The 15,804-nt window shown below is 46.7% G+C and overlaps 1 protein-coding gene across 3 annotated transcripts in view; it reads right to left on the bottom strand.

Moving 5' to 3' along the window:
* The window catches only part of LOC147887968 (uncharacterized), a 320,694-nt gene that overhangs the window by 259,934 nt on the left and 44,956 nt on the right, over positions 1-15,804 (bottom strand). For all 3 annotated transcript variants that reach the window (XM_087393486.1, XM_087393485.1, XM_087393487.1), the window contains exon 6: positions 6,228-6,289. In XM_087393486.1, coding sequence (XP_087249612.1) covers positions 6,228-6,289 — 62 coding nt within the window. The remainder of the gene's footprint in view (positions 1-6,227; positions 6,290-15,804) is intronic.

The following is a 15,804-nucleotide window of genomic DNA, read 5'->3' as shown; positions in this document are numbered from 1 at the left end:
GTTTGTTCATTTTCGATCATACCAAGGACAACAAAATTGGAGATTACTCCGCCAATTTTCATGTGAACACCTTTGACTGCGCCAATTAGTTTCACTCTGCATTGATCAGCCATGCGCACTTGAAAGTGAACATCACTTGTCAACTTCAGCCCTAGTTTTTGGAGTGTACCTTTCGGCATGATGTTCACAGCTGCCCCACCATCTAGGAAGACGTCCTTCAGCTCCACTCCATGAATATCCACCGTGAGCTTGGGACTTTGTTCACAAGTGAGGGCAGCGTAGGCAGAGCAGTGATCTGGTGTACACCTATGCTAAGCCGGTAATGTCTCTGGTGTTGGCTCACTCGAAGTGGATCCCTTATGTCAACCTCCTGGCAAGCGGTTGAGAAATGTAATGGTCTGATGCTTGATTCAGGGGGGCAACAAACAAAGTTGTCGTGGAGTGATGTTGGGTTTGAAACCCATAAGATCTTCAAACAAGGAGTAGTGCTAGACACTAGTAGTAGCCTTGTGCGACCTCATCCTCCTGGCTTCTGGTCGAGGGTAGAAGCTTACGCAAGGATGAGGATGTACGTCTAAACTGTTAGTCATTGTCTCCTGTAGTGTCTCTTCCATCACCCCTTTCCCCTTTTCCTGGGCACAACTAGGTCTTACTTCCATCTCCTTTTCTTTGTTGAGTGCGCTTGGGGAAAAAGTGGAAGGACCTACTTGTGCCTCATTCTCCCTGTGATGTCCGAGGGTTTTCAATTTTGTTGCAAACCTCACAGTTCTGGACTTGCGGAACAGAAACTAAGGTGTGCTACCTTCATCTTCAGAACTGGATTGAAGATCTCTCGTGACACTCTTAACCATCTCCTGATACCTTAAAGGCAAAGAGTGATCACCCGAAGATGAGGCACCTTTGGAGTTAGTGGTAGACCTTAATGGTTGTGTGCTCTTCAAGATTGTTTCTGAATCACTATCAAGAGCAAGCAAGGGTGGGCTATTCCTCGGTATACTGTGTACTTTGGAGGGGGAGAATTTTGGTGGGGGAACACTTGCCGAACTGGTCGGTGATGAGGTCTTTGCGGTGCTGACTATGAGTCGCCTTACATTTGTCACCCTTTGTTTGTGACCGTGTCACAGTGCCCAACACTGCGCCAATCAAATGGGGGTTGTTGCCCTCCCCCGCCACCACTACATCAACCATATTCACTTGGGATGCGGGTTCCCTTCTTCCATTGGTACAATCTCTGGTGTAGTGGTCGTTTGTGTTGCACTGTGTACAAGAGGGTCCCGCGAACGACTATGCACAATCATCTTGGTAGTGGCCGTACTCGCCACATCTGTGACACATGATGGGTCTTCGAAAGTTGGTACCTTTGCTTGCATCTCCACGTCCACTTCCGAAACCACCCCGTCGACCATGTTGATAAGCGAGTCCATAGCCACCCCCTGACATAGCTGGTTGGTACGGTGCATAGTAAGGCTGAGGATAGAAACAAGGGGCACCAACCAGATTGGGTACACGAGCTTGGAGCAAAGGGGGAGTCGGAAGTAATGGAGGCGGAATGATAGGAGGAGAAGGTGGCTCAAACGCTTTTGCAAAAGGAGTAGGAGGTATGGGTGCTGGGCTAGAAGTTATTGGTACCACTCTGTTGATTGCAACAACTAGAGGTTCCCCCAAAGTATACTCCGAAAGAAGCTTCCTTAATCCTTTGATGTACCTACACTCAGAGGCATCATGTCCATGGATCTCACAAAATGTACAAAATGAGGTAGAAGTAGGTACCTTACGCTTGGAGGGACACTCCTAGTGACCATGGTTAGAACCCTTGCATTCTATGCACCAAAGACCACTTCGAATCTGGGCCTCAAAGGATGACTGGCCATACACCTTTATTCTATCCTTTAGACCTTCTTTGATTTCTTCTAACTTCTTGAGTTGCTGCCATGCGGATGATCCCTCCTCTCTTGGGAGCTGGGTGGTAGGGTCGTAGTTGATGATGAGGTAAAACTTAACTGTGACCGTTCCATCTTGACAGCTTCCTTCAAGAAGTCTTGGAGTGAGGCATGTTCAGGGAGTTTGTCAACCAGCCTTATAGCAATGGTAGGGAGTAATGCTTTCAAAAACCACCCCTTCATGACAACATCATTAGGTGGCATAGACATCTTCGCCGCCAAGACCCTCATCCTTGTGTACATCTTAGAGATTGCTTTCCCCAGTCTTCATGGTGTCAGTGGACAACTCTTGGACAATCATATGTTCAAACTTCTCCAATTTCAAAGTCCATAAAAGCTCCTCCCTTAGAGCTATCCAAGTTTGAAAATGGTCAGTTGGAAATTGGCTATACCATACATCGGCTGCATCCTCCAATGACGAAGGAAAGATGCATAGAAAGGCATGCTCATTTCCCACACCTTTGGCTTTGCATGCGGTGAGAAATTTCCTCACATGAGCTTCCGCATCCTCTATGTAGGTGACCTTTGAACTTCTGAGTCTTCAAATGGACTTTGTTGAGTAACTAGAGAAGTCTGGCTTTTTCTCCAGCACTGAGAACCACCGCACTTACCTTGGAAGCTGAAGCGAGAGGAAGAGCTGAAGGGCCTCCCGAAAGAGCAGTACTCAATGTGGGTGCCATGGAGACATATGGTGGAGTGGGTGATGAGACAACACCCCATGCAGGAGACCACACTAGTGCAATTACTACTGATGTAGCCATAGTGGAGATAGATGGTACTGCATATGCTGCAGGCACTACCGTTGCGAAAGTAGATGGTGAAGACATAGGGAACGTGGAGGCAATGAGGATGCAGAGGCAGCTGGAAAGGAGAAGGAAGGGGTCAAAGCCATGTAGGATGGATAAGAAGCAGTAGGGAAGGGTAGAGATAATGGCAACGGTAGGGACATGACAAGAGCAAAAAGTGAATCCACGGGTGTCACGGATGTAGAAACTAGACCCGAAGGACCAGGGTTATGCATGGCAGACAAAATGGTAGCTTGACCACTGGATGTCAAGTCCGGTGCTAAAGTGGGCACTACTCCCATTGAAGTTGCTGAAGTGGTTGCTGATGAAGATACCATTGCAACAGGAGATAAGGGGCTGTCTTGACCTTGATGCGCGTTTGAGGAGCCCTCGTCCTTAGTGTGCTTTCCTCTTTCACCCATTCTCTGCTTTGTACTTCTTCTTCTCCGGAGTTCGGATCTGACCACCACCGATCTTGTTGGTCCAAATCGATGAGAGTCTTGATGAAGTTACTTGCTCTGGCTACAGCTCCAATAGGTTCATTTTGTGCTCGTCCTAAGGACTTTGCAAGCTTTCGTCTCACGTAATGCTTTTTGTATCGAGTTTGGTCGGCCAAAAGTCTCCTCTCCACTCTCCTTAAGTACTCCTAGTTCTCTCACTCGCTCCTTCAAGGATATCAAAACTACTCGGCGGCATAAGAACTCTCTCTTCTAGGATCCTAGAGCTCCACTTCCCTCTTGCTACTCAACACGATAGCCATAAACTGTCTGCGGGGGGAAGGGTTTCCTCTCCCTTCTGAAGGTGTTACCGGAGGCCAAAGGCCACTGGTGTGAGGAGCATGAGTGTTGTAAGGTCTAATGCAATGGATCGCGTGAAGTGCACCGTGAAGTGGTGTGTGGGTGTCGTAGGCTGTACTGTAGTGAATCGCGTCATATGAGTGCACTATGCGAGATGACGATCAAATGAAAAATCCACAACATGAGCACAAGAAGAGACAATCATCATGTTGGCTCTCTTGATGGCTTCGGTGAATTCCTGACTCGCCATCCTCTTCGAGTCAGGTTGGTGTAAATACTCCATGTGCATGTGAGCTGGATCACCGCACCACTAAACCACTATACACGTCTTCACCATGTGCAACTGTAAATACTCCTGACTGCTCCATGCGTGGAGCTCACCCTCCATGTGCACAGCTCTCAATGAGATCACCTTGGACATGGTACTCCTGGTTCTCCTTGGACATGGTACTCCTGGGTGGTTGACTTGTGGTTGACATGTGTCGACCTGTGGTGGACATGTGTCGATGCATGGTCGCCTTGGGTATGGTACTCCTGGATGAACCTATGGTTGACACGTGTCACACATGATTGACATGTGGTCAACGCTTGATGTAATGTGGTTGACATGTGTTGACACATGGTCAACACATGGTCAATGCTTGTCGACCTGTGGTCAACACCTAACGATAGCAATTGCTTGGGGTGTCTCTATTGTGACAGTGATTCCACACCCCACACACACTATGTGAGCTCCTGGGCTATTCTATTAGTCTTTTGCTGTGCATACCCTCTGTTGGGTCATTTCTAACACTTCTTCCCTAAGCAAGAGGGCATGCCACGACATGAATTTTGTATCAGATCCTAGTGGATCACTCTAGGGAATTTGGCAATTACCTTGCCAATTTAATATAATATAATGTGCACTTATGCATTAGGTCCTAAGATGGGTAGGAAAGGATAGTATTTGCATGGGTATTGCATTGATTAATGGAAGGCCTAAAAGTGTCTAGGCTAAGGATAGAATACCATGTCAATTTAATATAATATAATGTGCACTTATGCATTAGGTCCTAAAATGGGTAGGAAAGGATAATAGCATGGGTATTGCATTGATTAATGGAAAGCCTAAAAGTGTCCTAGGCTAAGGATAGAATAGTGGGATATTCCCAAGGGATGTGATCCCAAGAGGCATGAGAGATTGTACCCTTTCGCATCATGCATAGTGTATTGCGTGGACATTGGCATTCACCTACTGATCCTCCCCCTCCATCCCTCCTCTTCAACTTATGGTCCTCTCTCCTCTATCCCTCCTCCTCACCCTACCCCTTCCTGCATGTTGTTGCTTCAAGCCTGCTTCTCCACACCTTCTCCTTCTCTATAGTCCTTTACTCATGGCACCATTCACGGACGTCTCCACAAAACTACCAGGTTCACTGAGAGTTGGGGGTTGAATATGCAAGCGCATGTAGTCTGGAATTGAGGGGAGCTTCCAAGATCCACAATCTTCGTTTGCAAGGAAGAAGCATCTCGACCTTTGGGTAGAAGGATCCTTGTATCCTTTAGATCCTGGCAACCAAAAGAGCCCTCCTTTTCATACAATGCATAAGCTGGTTTGGTTTGTTGGAAATGGACATGCGAGATTGCTTGGTTATTGCAATTGGTTAAACAATTCTTAGACAATAGCTATGCAAGCAAGCGAGATGCACAGAGCCCAAGTAGAGCAGCTAGCACATTTAGGAAATAGCACCATTGCTGCAATGCATAACTTTATGCAGGAGCTTCAAAGGCAGAACAAGGATCTTCATGATAAAGCCAAAGAATTGAACTTGGAGTGAAATGCATTGGACTTGGAGCCACAAAGATTACAAGAGTCACTCTATAAGCTAAATGTTGATTGTGGTGTGCATGAGCAATTACAGGAGGCTAAGGCAAAATTTACTCATGTAGGCACTCCTTCCATCCCATTTGGAGGGCAAATCCATTTCAATTTTTACACCATTATCCAAATAGGAGCATCTTGCATTTATGGTTGTGATGGATATGCTCAACGTAGATTGTTAGTAGCATTGAGACTTTCCATCCCTAGTCTGGGTTCTTTTATTAGTCCTTGTAGGTGGTTGGGAGTCCCCTATATAGATTTGCTTATTTGGGCTATTACATCCTTGACCAACCATGGCTTGCTAGTAGCTATCCCTGGGTTAGGAGAGACCCTAGAGGGCAAGGCTATTAACCTAGAGTGGAAGCTCTAGGATATGGTTTTAAAAAACCATTTGGAATAGAGGTCTAATCGGGCTATATTTAGCCATGGCCTAGGCTATTGGCATGAGGTCTTGGGACGTGGGTATGTATGTACTGATCAGTACTTGGATTGTGAATCTTGGCCATAGGCATGGTAGGCTAGCAAGCTCGTTTGACGCTTCCCTAGAAAAAGGACATCTACAATATGAGACACGCATGCCTATTGGGTTAGCGTAGACCATAAACCTTACCCGTGACTTTATATGCTTGGGATAAGAGCTAGAAGAGCTCTATGGTTGGGTGGTGAGTCCCAAATGGTTTCCCATGAGATGCATGATTGTGATTTGGAAGATGCACAAATTCCACAACACCCATATCAATAGCCCATCAACTAAGATTCAAACATGTAGGATGATATAAATGTAGACAAAGAGGATAATACAAAAACGACAACCATAAACAAGGGAAGAGTTCCAAATACCAACCTGTGTGCGCTTGGAGAGTCCATGCTCACAAAATCTGTCACTTGCAGCTCACTCCTTGCAAACTGCAACAACCGAAAAAAGTTCCCAGTTAAGTTCGAGATGGGACATTCTAAGACATAAAATTCTTTAAGGTCTCATAGCATTGAAAGCTTTAAAAAATTTACCAAACAGTTTCATACTAGAGTATCCTTCGCACCTTCACATGCACAATTCATGGAAAGTTAGCATTTATTGCGATATATTTCATGCACATTTAGCAGTCTGCCGACCAGGTCTGACCTGACTGGGTCTGTCAACAGTTTGCTAACTGCTTGTGGGGCCTATCAAAGCATCCCCCTAGCAGCCAATATTGGCCGCTTTTGGTGCTGCCCCTATTGCCGACCTGCTGCGGGTAAGACATGCACCATTCCCTGATGCTTGTTGGAGAAATCATAGCCAGAGAGTGTGTTTTAGTGTGTTTTACCAGGAGTAGTTCTATGTGTGATTGTCACCTGTCACTTTTTTTAAAAAATAATGAAAGGAAACCACAGAGCAAGCTCAATGCAAAAGTACATCATGTCAATAAATACATGAGAGAAATCAAAGCTCAAAAAGAGCTAGCAAATAACTAGGGATGAGGCTGAAAATGCCAAGTCAGCCCCGAGACAGAATCAGAGAAGAAAAGAGATCCCCTCCAAACTCTGAAGAAAGTGTTCCTCCTAGAGCATAGGTTGCTCTCAATGACCCCTGCATACTCCACTAGATGGCCATCAAGGTATGTATAGTATCAGTCCAAATACTGGCCAATGTCTCAGAGGGGTGAACCTGGGATCCATCCAATGCCTCTGTACATCTGGCTCTCCAATATGCCACACTGCAATACTAGCCAGAAACTCCCATGATGTGTCTATCGAAGCATGTGCAAATCTGAAAGGAGTAAAAGCAACATCCCGCAGGGAACATGACTCTAAGTAAAGTGTCGGCAAACCAAAAAACCCCCATCTAATCATGTCCCTCAAATAAGACCTGAGGTCTCGTAAGAGAAATCCAAGCCACTGAACCCCACGTCATGAAGAAGAGTGAAGTATGGAAAATACATAATATCCTCGTAACACCCTTCCAAATCGTCCTCGCCTGTCTGCACCCCCAAAGACAATGCTGAGCTATCTTAATCGCAGAATGGCAACGAGGACATGTAGGGTTAGCCCCAACCACATGTTCACCGCAATCCCTCTGTCAATAGAAAGCCAAACGAAAAGAGTGATTTTTCTATTCCTGAGGGATTTCTAGAGTCTCCTCCAAAAGTATTTATGCACATCTACAAAAATGTGAAAGATGTAACAACGAGGAGATCTAGAGGACCTCCAACCTCTACAAACTAAGCTGAAATCTCCTGACATTTAAATGTAGCTGAGAAAAGTGCCTAACTAATGCTCCAGCCACTTTTAGCAGGTTGATGAGAAGGGTTTTGCGACCCTACTTGGGAAAATTTGTCATAGTCTTCTTGAGGAGATCTAGTAGCTAGCTAGGAACGGAATGGAAATGTGGAAAGCATAATGAAAAACAAAATGGAAAGGAAAATGAAAGAACAAGTGTTAGGCAATGATAACCAAAATACTCACATGTAGATAGCTTGATGTTGATTGATATATTAGACAATAGACAAGTACAACAATATATAGTGTGCCACTAGACTCTAGAAAGTCACAATGTCTATGGGATATCTCCCAATATGACACATGGCATGTCTAGGACTCACTAGACTATAAAACCACTAGTACACTCATTTTTTACTCACTTTGGCTTCATATTCCAACACCCCCCCATGAAGGCAAGGTGAGAGACTACTGAAATGGTACCAAGAACAGAACATGATAATGACGGTAATCAAAACTGTGCATGCTGGTCTAGAACTAGACATGGTTCCCACACAATCTCAGAGGCAAGTGAGCATGGCTCAGAGGCTAGTGAGCATAACATAGAAATCTCATCTAGCATGGCTCAGAGGCTCATCATGCATGGATGCATGACCAACTCAGAGGTCTAGGAGACCAATGCACCAACATCCTGAAACTCTCAAGCCAGGCCTGATAAATAAATAGACCTATCAAAGCCAATACATATGGCTCCCACAGTATATTCCCCCTTGGCTTCATAACAGGACATGTTAGGAAGCCACACACCAAAAAAATAGGAAAACCAATACATCTTTTTAGGAGAACTATCCAAGGTAGAGGACCTTTAGACTCAATGAAAACCAAACACTCAATACATTTTAGGGGACTACCCAGGGCAGAGGACCCCAAAATACATCAAGCGTATAGTAATAAATAAAAATAGCTATTTGCAAAAGAGATGTCCTCCAAGTAGCTAATGCACATGTGTGCACATCCCTGCGAGTCGATGACGATGTCAATGAAGCGCTAGGCAGGAATGCCCCAAAATATGTGTCGGTGAAGTCCATGGGTAGCTAGCTACATGGAGCAATTACATGATGACTCTCAAAATGCAGGAAGAAGAGTCACCAATGTCGAAGTAGAAGCCTCAGGTACCACGACCAATCAAAAAGTCAATCAATGCGAAGTACCTCAAGCACCGATCGAATAAGCGATGTTGAAGAAGTCACTTGTTGATGTAGAGTGGTCTACATTAAGCTCAATGTAATACACTAATCAGAGAGATCACTGTAGTGGAGTGTGTCGGAGTAGTATCGGAGAACTCACATTTAGCTCGGGAAGTCTTCACCAAAGTTTGGAGTAGTCACGTGAAGGAGTCACTGCAATGTAATGTCAAGAGCTCACGTCAAGTGACGGGCAGAGAAGATAGAGGCAGCGTGGACAGCAGCTCCAAGAGAATGACGGGCAGAATGCGGGCACAAACTTGTGGACAGCAGCTCCAAGAGAATGTTGGGCGGAAGGAGCAAAAGGAGGGCTGGAGCATAGGTCAACGATGAAGAGGCTGGACAGCTCCACGTTGAGCTAGTTGCATCATGCTTGGGCTGTCAAATCATTGAGCTCCAGAACAAAATTCGCGCGCAGAAACAAATTTCGTCACTTCTTGCAAGGGCTGTAACCTTTCACAGGAAACTAGGATTGCAATGATGTAAAAACGAAATTTGTAGTACTCAGCGTCCTCTACAACTTTGCTGAAGACACAAAGCCGTGATTCTGCTTCTCGCTCCGGATATAAGCGTCACATCGTCCACAGGTCACAGAAAGATGTAGCTAAAGGAAGGAGAAGAGAGGTGGCAGATCATGGCGTGGAGAAGAGAGCTCAAGGAAGGAGAGAAGAGGGCAGCCTTCCAAGAAGGAGGAGTTAGAGTAGCTTCATTGGCCTCCCTCATCTCAACCTCTTGGAAGGAAAAGGGAAAGAGAGAGCAGGGCTAGGAACATGGCTCTGATACCATATGAAGAGATCTAGTAGCGAGCTAGGAACGGAATGGAAATGTGGAAAGCATAATGAAAAGCAAAATGGAAAGCAAAATGAAAGAACAAGTGCTAGGCAATGATAACCAAAATACTCACATGTAGATAGCTTGATGTTAACTGATATATTAGACAATAGACAAGTACAACAATATATAGTGTGCCACTAGACTCTAGAAAGTCACAATATCTATGGGATATCTCCTAATATGACACGTGGCATGTCTAGGACTCACTAGACTATAAAACCACTAGTACACTCATTTTTGACTCACTTTGGCTTCATATTCCAACACTTCTTTGACGACATTTTAGTTTTCAGCTAGACTGAGGAAGAGCATAAGGATCACCTTGGTAAGGTGATGGAGCTCCTAAGGAAGGATCATTTGTTCCTAAATACCAAGAAGAGCGAGTTCTTCAAGACAGAAATAGAGTATTTGGGACACATTATGTCTGCTAAGGGAATTCGGGTTGACCTTAAGAAGGTCAAGGCCATAATTGAATGGCCAATATTCAAAAATATACATGAGTTGAGATCCTTCCTAGGGATGTATGAGACCCTCCGTAGGTGAGTCAAGCATCTCACCGGAGTCCCAAACGCCTTGCAGGGCTCAGGTAATGTGATCCCCAATCTGCCCAATCTAATTCCCAATCAAGTAATGTGATCCCCAATTTGATCCCAAAAAGCAATGAAAAAAGGAGTCAGTCCATGTGAACCTGGACACTTGCCCTTGTGAAAGGCAGTAAGAGCAGTCCTGAATCCTATGCTGGTGAAATCTGCATCAAGTGAGACTCTCATATCAGGTTTCACCAGCATAGATATACACTGCCAAATAGCATCCCTAGCATCTGCTATAAGAAGGGAGGAATAGAAATCTGTAGCAATATGCATGACATCATCAGGATCTGTTGGTACAATGCCATCTGAGTCAATAAGCTGAGAGACACTTTCTCTACTATGTTTGGGGCCAAGAGTAGAGAAAAAATGCTTATTGACTCTGCCTCCGATCTGAGTCCAAAATGACTCTCTAGCATGAAAGGCATACTCTACTCTTTGATCTAATAATGTCGATGCAGAGCCCTTGCTGCAGCAAGGCGCTCTTGAATCTAAGCATTTGTAAGCCATTTCTGCTCTTCTCTCTGAAGGGCTACCAGTTACTGATGAATGCCAATCTCTCGCCTAAGAATCTCAAATCTCCTAGTGCGAGCAGCTGAGTGATAAAAGTCACTAATATCAAGGAGGGCTGAAGCCACATGTGACGGGTGAGGTTGTCCATCCTGTATGTGAGAATCACAAATCTGCAAAACAGACTCCGTGAGGGCCTCATCATCATAAAAGGCATTTGGAATCCTGATACTGATAGAGTGTCCTCTCATCCGAGGCTCTGAAACCATCAAAACAATCGGAAAATGGTATGAAGTGGACACCCCAGTGCTAATGCATACTGACTCACCTCTATCCAGAGCCCAATCATCGACATAAAATCTGTCAATCTGTGCATGGATAGGCATCTGCACCCACCTGTTTGACCAAGAAAATAGGAGTGATTGTGGCTGAGTATGAAAAGCATAATCATACCAAGCATCTCTGCCATTGAGCTGAAATAGGGAGGCATTCCATGCTGCTCGCTCCAAAGAGTGAATCCCATCTTCTCTGCCTCCTTTTTTATCTGAAGGCATCTCAACCATGTTGAAATCACTTCAATAATCAAAGAATCTGCAATAGAGGACCAAGAGAGCAGTTCCTTCTGTAAAAGGACAGTCCCCTCTAATGTTTGGGGCATAGAGGTTTAGCAAGCCAGCCTTACGTCCCCCAATCAATAAAATAATCCATTGAGCTCTAAAGGGAACAATAACTCCGTGTCCAACCACCAAGGGGAGCATAGCGGAAGAAACAGAAATGCAAATACCTCCCCTAGTACCAAGACCAGGCGACCATAAAGTGTGTCCTGAAAGTAACTTGCTTGACTTAGCACAATCTCTGGCATCCAGTTTGTGTTCCTAAAGAAAGAGTATCCCTATAGAACCACCAGTTACAGCTGGATGAAGCTGGTTACGAATCATCTGCCTACGGCGGAGATGTGGCACACCACCTAGGTCCTAAACGTTCTAGCTGACAATCCTCATCGATGAGAGGAGGTCGAGTGAAAGACCTTACCCGATCTGGTGGCAGAGACAATCCTCTCCTGCAAAAAAACCCTCCTGTCAAGTGGAGGAAAATCAATAGGGGAAAGAATCCCCACACATCCAAAGGGGGAGGCTCTATCTACAGGAATCCGATAACAGCCTCCCCTAAAGTGAAGGGAACAAAATCCTCTTCAATATCAAACTCTGCCATCTCATAGACATTTTGGCTGCTCCTCCCCGCACGACTGCCCCTCCCTCCTTTCAGCCTAGCCTCTCCTCTCTCTCAGCCCCCTCCTCCTCCCTTGCTGCCCCTACCTCTCATCCCCTCCCTCTCCGCCCTCTCAACCCGTCTCCCTCCCTACCTCCCCTCCCTCTCCCCTGGCTTCCTCCCTCCCAGCCACTCCCTACCCCGCCTCCTCTACCCCCCACCTCATCCCTTCCCTCCCTACCCCGCCTCCTCCCTCTCAGCCACTCTCCTCCCTCTCAGCCCCGCTCCCTACCCCCCGCCTCAACCCTCTCCCCCGCCTCCTCTACCCCTGCCGCTTCCCTCCCTCCCCCCGCTTCAGCCCTTCCCCCGCCTCCTCTACCCTCCCTCCCCGCCTCCTCTACCCACTTCTCAGCCCTCCCTACCCGCCGCCTCCTCTACCCTCTTCCCTGCCTCCTCTACCTCCCCCCCCTTGCCTCTTCTACCCTCACCTCATCCCCTCCACCCTTCCCCCTCTACTCCTCCTCCCTCCTCTCTGCCTACCCCTTCTCCGCCTCCTCCCTCCTCCTCCTCCTCCCCCTCCTCCCTTTCCTCCTCAGCCCCTCCTCCTCCTCCTCCTCAACTCACCTTTCTCCTCCTCCTCTCCCGAGCAGCTTAGTGCAGAAGGAACCTTTTCGTGTTCGAGTCGGCCTCACCCACCTCGATTGGCGATGGCTCTGCCTTTAGCCAATCTCCGTCCACTCCCACCGGCCGCAAAAACAGTTGTTTTTTCAAAAGAGGAGTTGCAGCAGCTCAAAAAAGATACTGAGCAGGAGAGCTCGACATCGCTCTTTGCTCGCATCCATGGGTCTCACCCTTCCAGGTTACAGGCCAGGGACTGGATGCTCGCCACTCTACCTAGAGACCTCGCAAGGCACTTCACAAATGTTCTTATGCTTGGGCGAGGTTTCTTCCAGATTGTTCTTGACTCCTCGGAGCTAGCTCGTACAATGTTGCAAGCTAGCCCATTAGCACTGAGCTCCAGGATGATTTTTTAAACCCCTTTTTCTTTGGGGTTTGATCCTGTCAAGGAAGATAGCCGGACGACGTCACTCTTCATCAGATTTCCAAGCCTTCCTCAAGTGTACCATCGACTACTACATTCCATTGGAGCCGCCTTTGGAGTGGTTACTGAGATCCCCCCTCCCCCTAAGATGCCTACTTCAGCATAGAGGCAGTCAGGTCCAATGGGGTACAGCGTGTTAGGGTCATTGTCTCTGACCCTAACATCTTGGATGACCACATTATGCTTCAGCGTCCAGATGGCTCCTTTAGACAGAGAGTCGAGATTGCAGGGAGACAGGATCAATGTAGGATTTGTAGAACCCTTGGGCACTTTGCCAGAGATTGCCTAAGGAAAAAGAAAAGGCCAAAAATATCCACTGGTGCGCCTCATAGCTTCACCCGACCTAGACCTTCTTCACGACCAGCTCCTACCGCCTCACGCGCTGCTAGACCTTCAACTTCACAGCTAGGACCATCAGCCTCTCGTCTTGGTACTTCTACAACGCGGACAAGATAGTCAGCACGTCCTGCTTTGGTCATCCCCCGTTGGGTGCCTGTCAGAGTTGGTGAGCTAGTACCTCAAGCTACCACTGACGGGACCGCAAACCCATCTCTTCAGGCAGGAGACATCCCTGTCCTGGTTCCATGTGCAAATGAGACTGCTCCTGACCCTGTTCAGATACAAGAGCGCTCATCTAGAGAGAACCTTTCTGCAGAGACCCGTGCTTTACTTGAAAACAATGATAAAATTGTGGATGAGGTCATGCAGTTGTGCCCACATCTGTCTACACCTGACAGAGGTAAGGGGGTTATTGGTTCCACTCCTTCCACAGGGCTCCTTCGTACTTCTGAGCCAGAGGTACTTCGCAGGAATTCATTTTCAGTTCTGGCAGACTTGGCTGAGTTTGAGGCAGAGGAGCTTGTACCCTCCACGCTTGGGGAGCACATCTTCCAGGACAGAGTTTCCCTCTCAGCAGGGGGGGTGTGCTTTCCCCAGTTGACTTCCCTCCTCTTAATAGGAGGAATTTTTCGCAGGAGAGGGCTTTCTCCGCTACCAGGTCAGGTAGGATCTTCCATCCGGCCTCCTCCTCTCACAGATGAGGATTGTCAGTTGGAATGTTCAGGGCCTCAAGGGTGTACCTCACCGCCACCGTAGGCAGTTGATTCGTAACCAACTTCATCCAGGTGTTACTGGCAGTCCCATGGACATTCTTTTCAAGAAAAGTACTTCATTAAGTATGAATAAAAACCGCAGAGCAAGCTCAAGTGCAGGAGTACATCATGTTAAGCATGAGAAAAAACAGCTCAAAATGAATGCTTGGATTATAGGGGGCGATTTCAACATGGTTGAAATGCCCTCAAACAAAAGGGGTGGTAGGGAAGGTGGCATTCACTTCCTAGAGAGAGCAACGTGGGATTCCTTCCTTTTTCAGTACATTGGCGGGATGCTTGGCATGATAATGCTTTTTACACTTAGCCACATTCTCTCCTGTTTTCTTGGTCGAATAGGAGATTGCAGATGCCTATACATGCATGGATTGACAGATTTTATGTGGATGATTGGGCTCTTGACAGAGGTGGTACTATTTGCATTGCAGCTGGGGTGTCCACTTCGGATCATTTTCTAGTGGTTTTGATGGTCTCAGATCCCCATGTGAGGCGCTGCTCTGCCAGTGTTAGGATTCCAGATTCTTTCTATGCAAAGGAGGTCCTTACAAAGACACTGTTGAGGACCTGGGTATCTCATTTGCAGGATGGGCAGCTTTCTCCTTCAAACCTTTTTTTTTTTCAAGAAACAGACTTCTATTAAGTAAGAAAGAAAAAACCCGCGAGAGCAAGCTCATGCACACCAAAAACCAAGGCATCCTCATGTGCATCTCGAAAGGCCAAAACCTGAAGAGGAACACCCCCTCCCATAAAAGCACCTACCCAAGTGGAGCAAGTGAGTGGCATATCATTTGTGTCTACCCAATCCGCTGGAAGGGCTGCCTCAATCTGCAAGATCCTCCCTGCACTCCCTCTGAGATATCCTGTCAACTGAGATTTAGTCTCCTTTGGAAGCCTGCGGCGGAAAGCTTTCCATGACGCCAATGATGAGGCGGGTCCCCTCTCCCATCTGGACCACTGCATGTAGAGTGAAGCACCAAGTCGTTTGCCAAGATCATCTAATACATTGTCATTCCACATGATCGGTTGCCTATTAATCTCTTCACGAGAGGAAGGGGGAATCCTCCGAAGAGTGCTCCTGAAATTGGCCCATGCTTTCAGGATGGCAACCATGAGAGGGGATGAAGGAGACCTGAGGTGTGATGTGGTGAAAATCCACCTAATACTGCCCATCCAATCTCCTCCTGAAGAAGGTGTGCATGTCTATATGCTGCTAATAAAAAATGCCTTCCACGGCTCCTGCCCTAGCATAAGTCCCCGCACCACCATCTTACAAAGTAAAGCTCTGCATTGTAAATCTGGATCAATAATATTGAGACCCCCTTCTGTTAAATTACACGGCACAGCGGAACAGAAATTGAACAAAGAATAGAGAGTATACAGCAAAAAATTTTCCTTCAATACTAATGTAGTACAGATGATGGCTCCGTCCACCCGTGCACTCCCATAGTGGAGCTTAGATGGCGATCTAGACAGATACTAGGTGAAGAGCTACTAGCTGGAAGATCTCTGCTGGAAGATCTGATATGATACAATGGACTAGGAAGGTCGCCTCTTTATAGCTATGAGAGCGGTAGTCGGATCAACGTAGTTGGTGGAGCCGACCAGTCAACCTAGTCAGTGAAACCGA

This window comes from Dipteris shenzhenensis, chromosome 22 (genome assembly GCF_047967505.1).
Source record: "Dipteris shenzhenensis isolate YYH24624 ecotype China chromosome 22, Dip_SZ_1.0, whole genome shotgun sequence".
Classification (NCBI taxonomy): domain Eukaryota; kingdom Viridiplantae; phylum Streptophyta; class Polypodiopsida; order Gleicheniales; family Dipteridaceae; genus Dipteris; species Dipteris shenzhenensis.
Note: the sequence above shows the minus strand (reverse complement) of the source record. Positions and strands in the feature narration are given on the sequence as shown.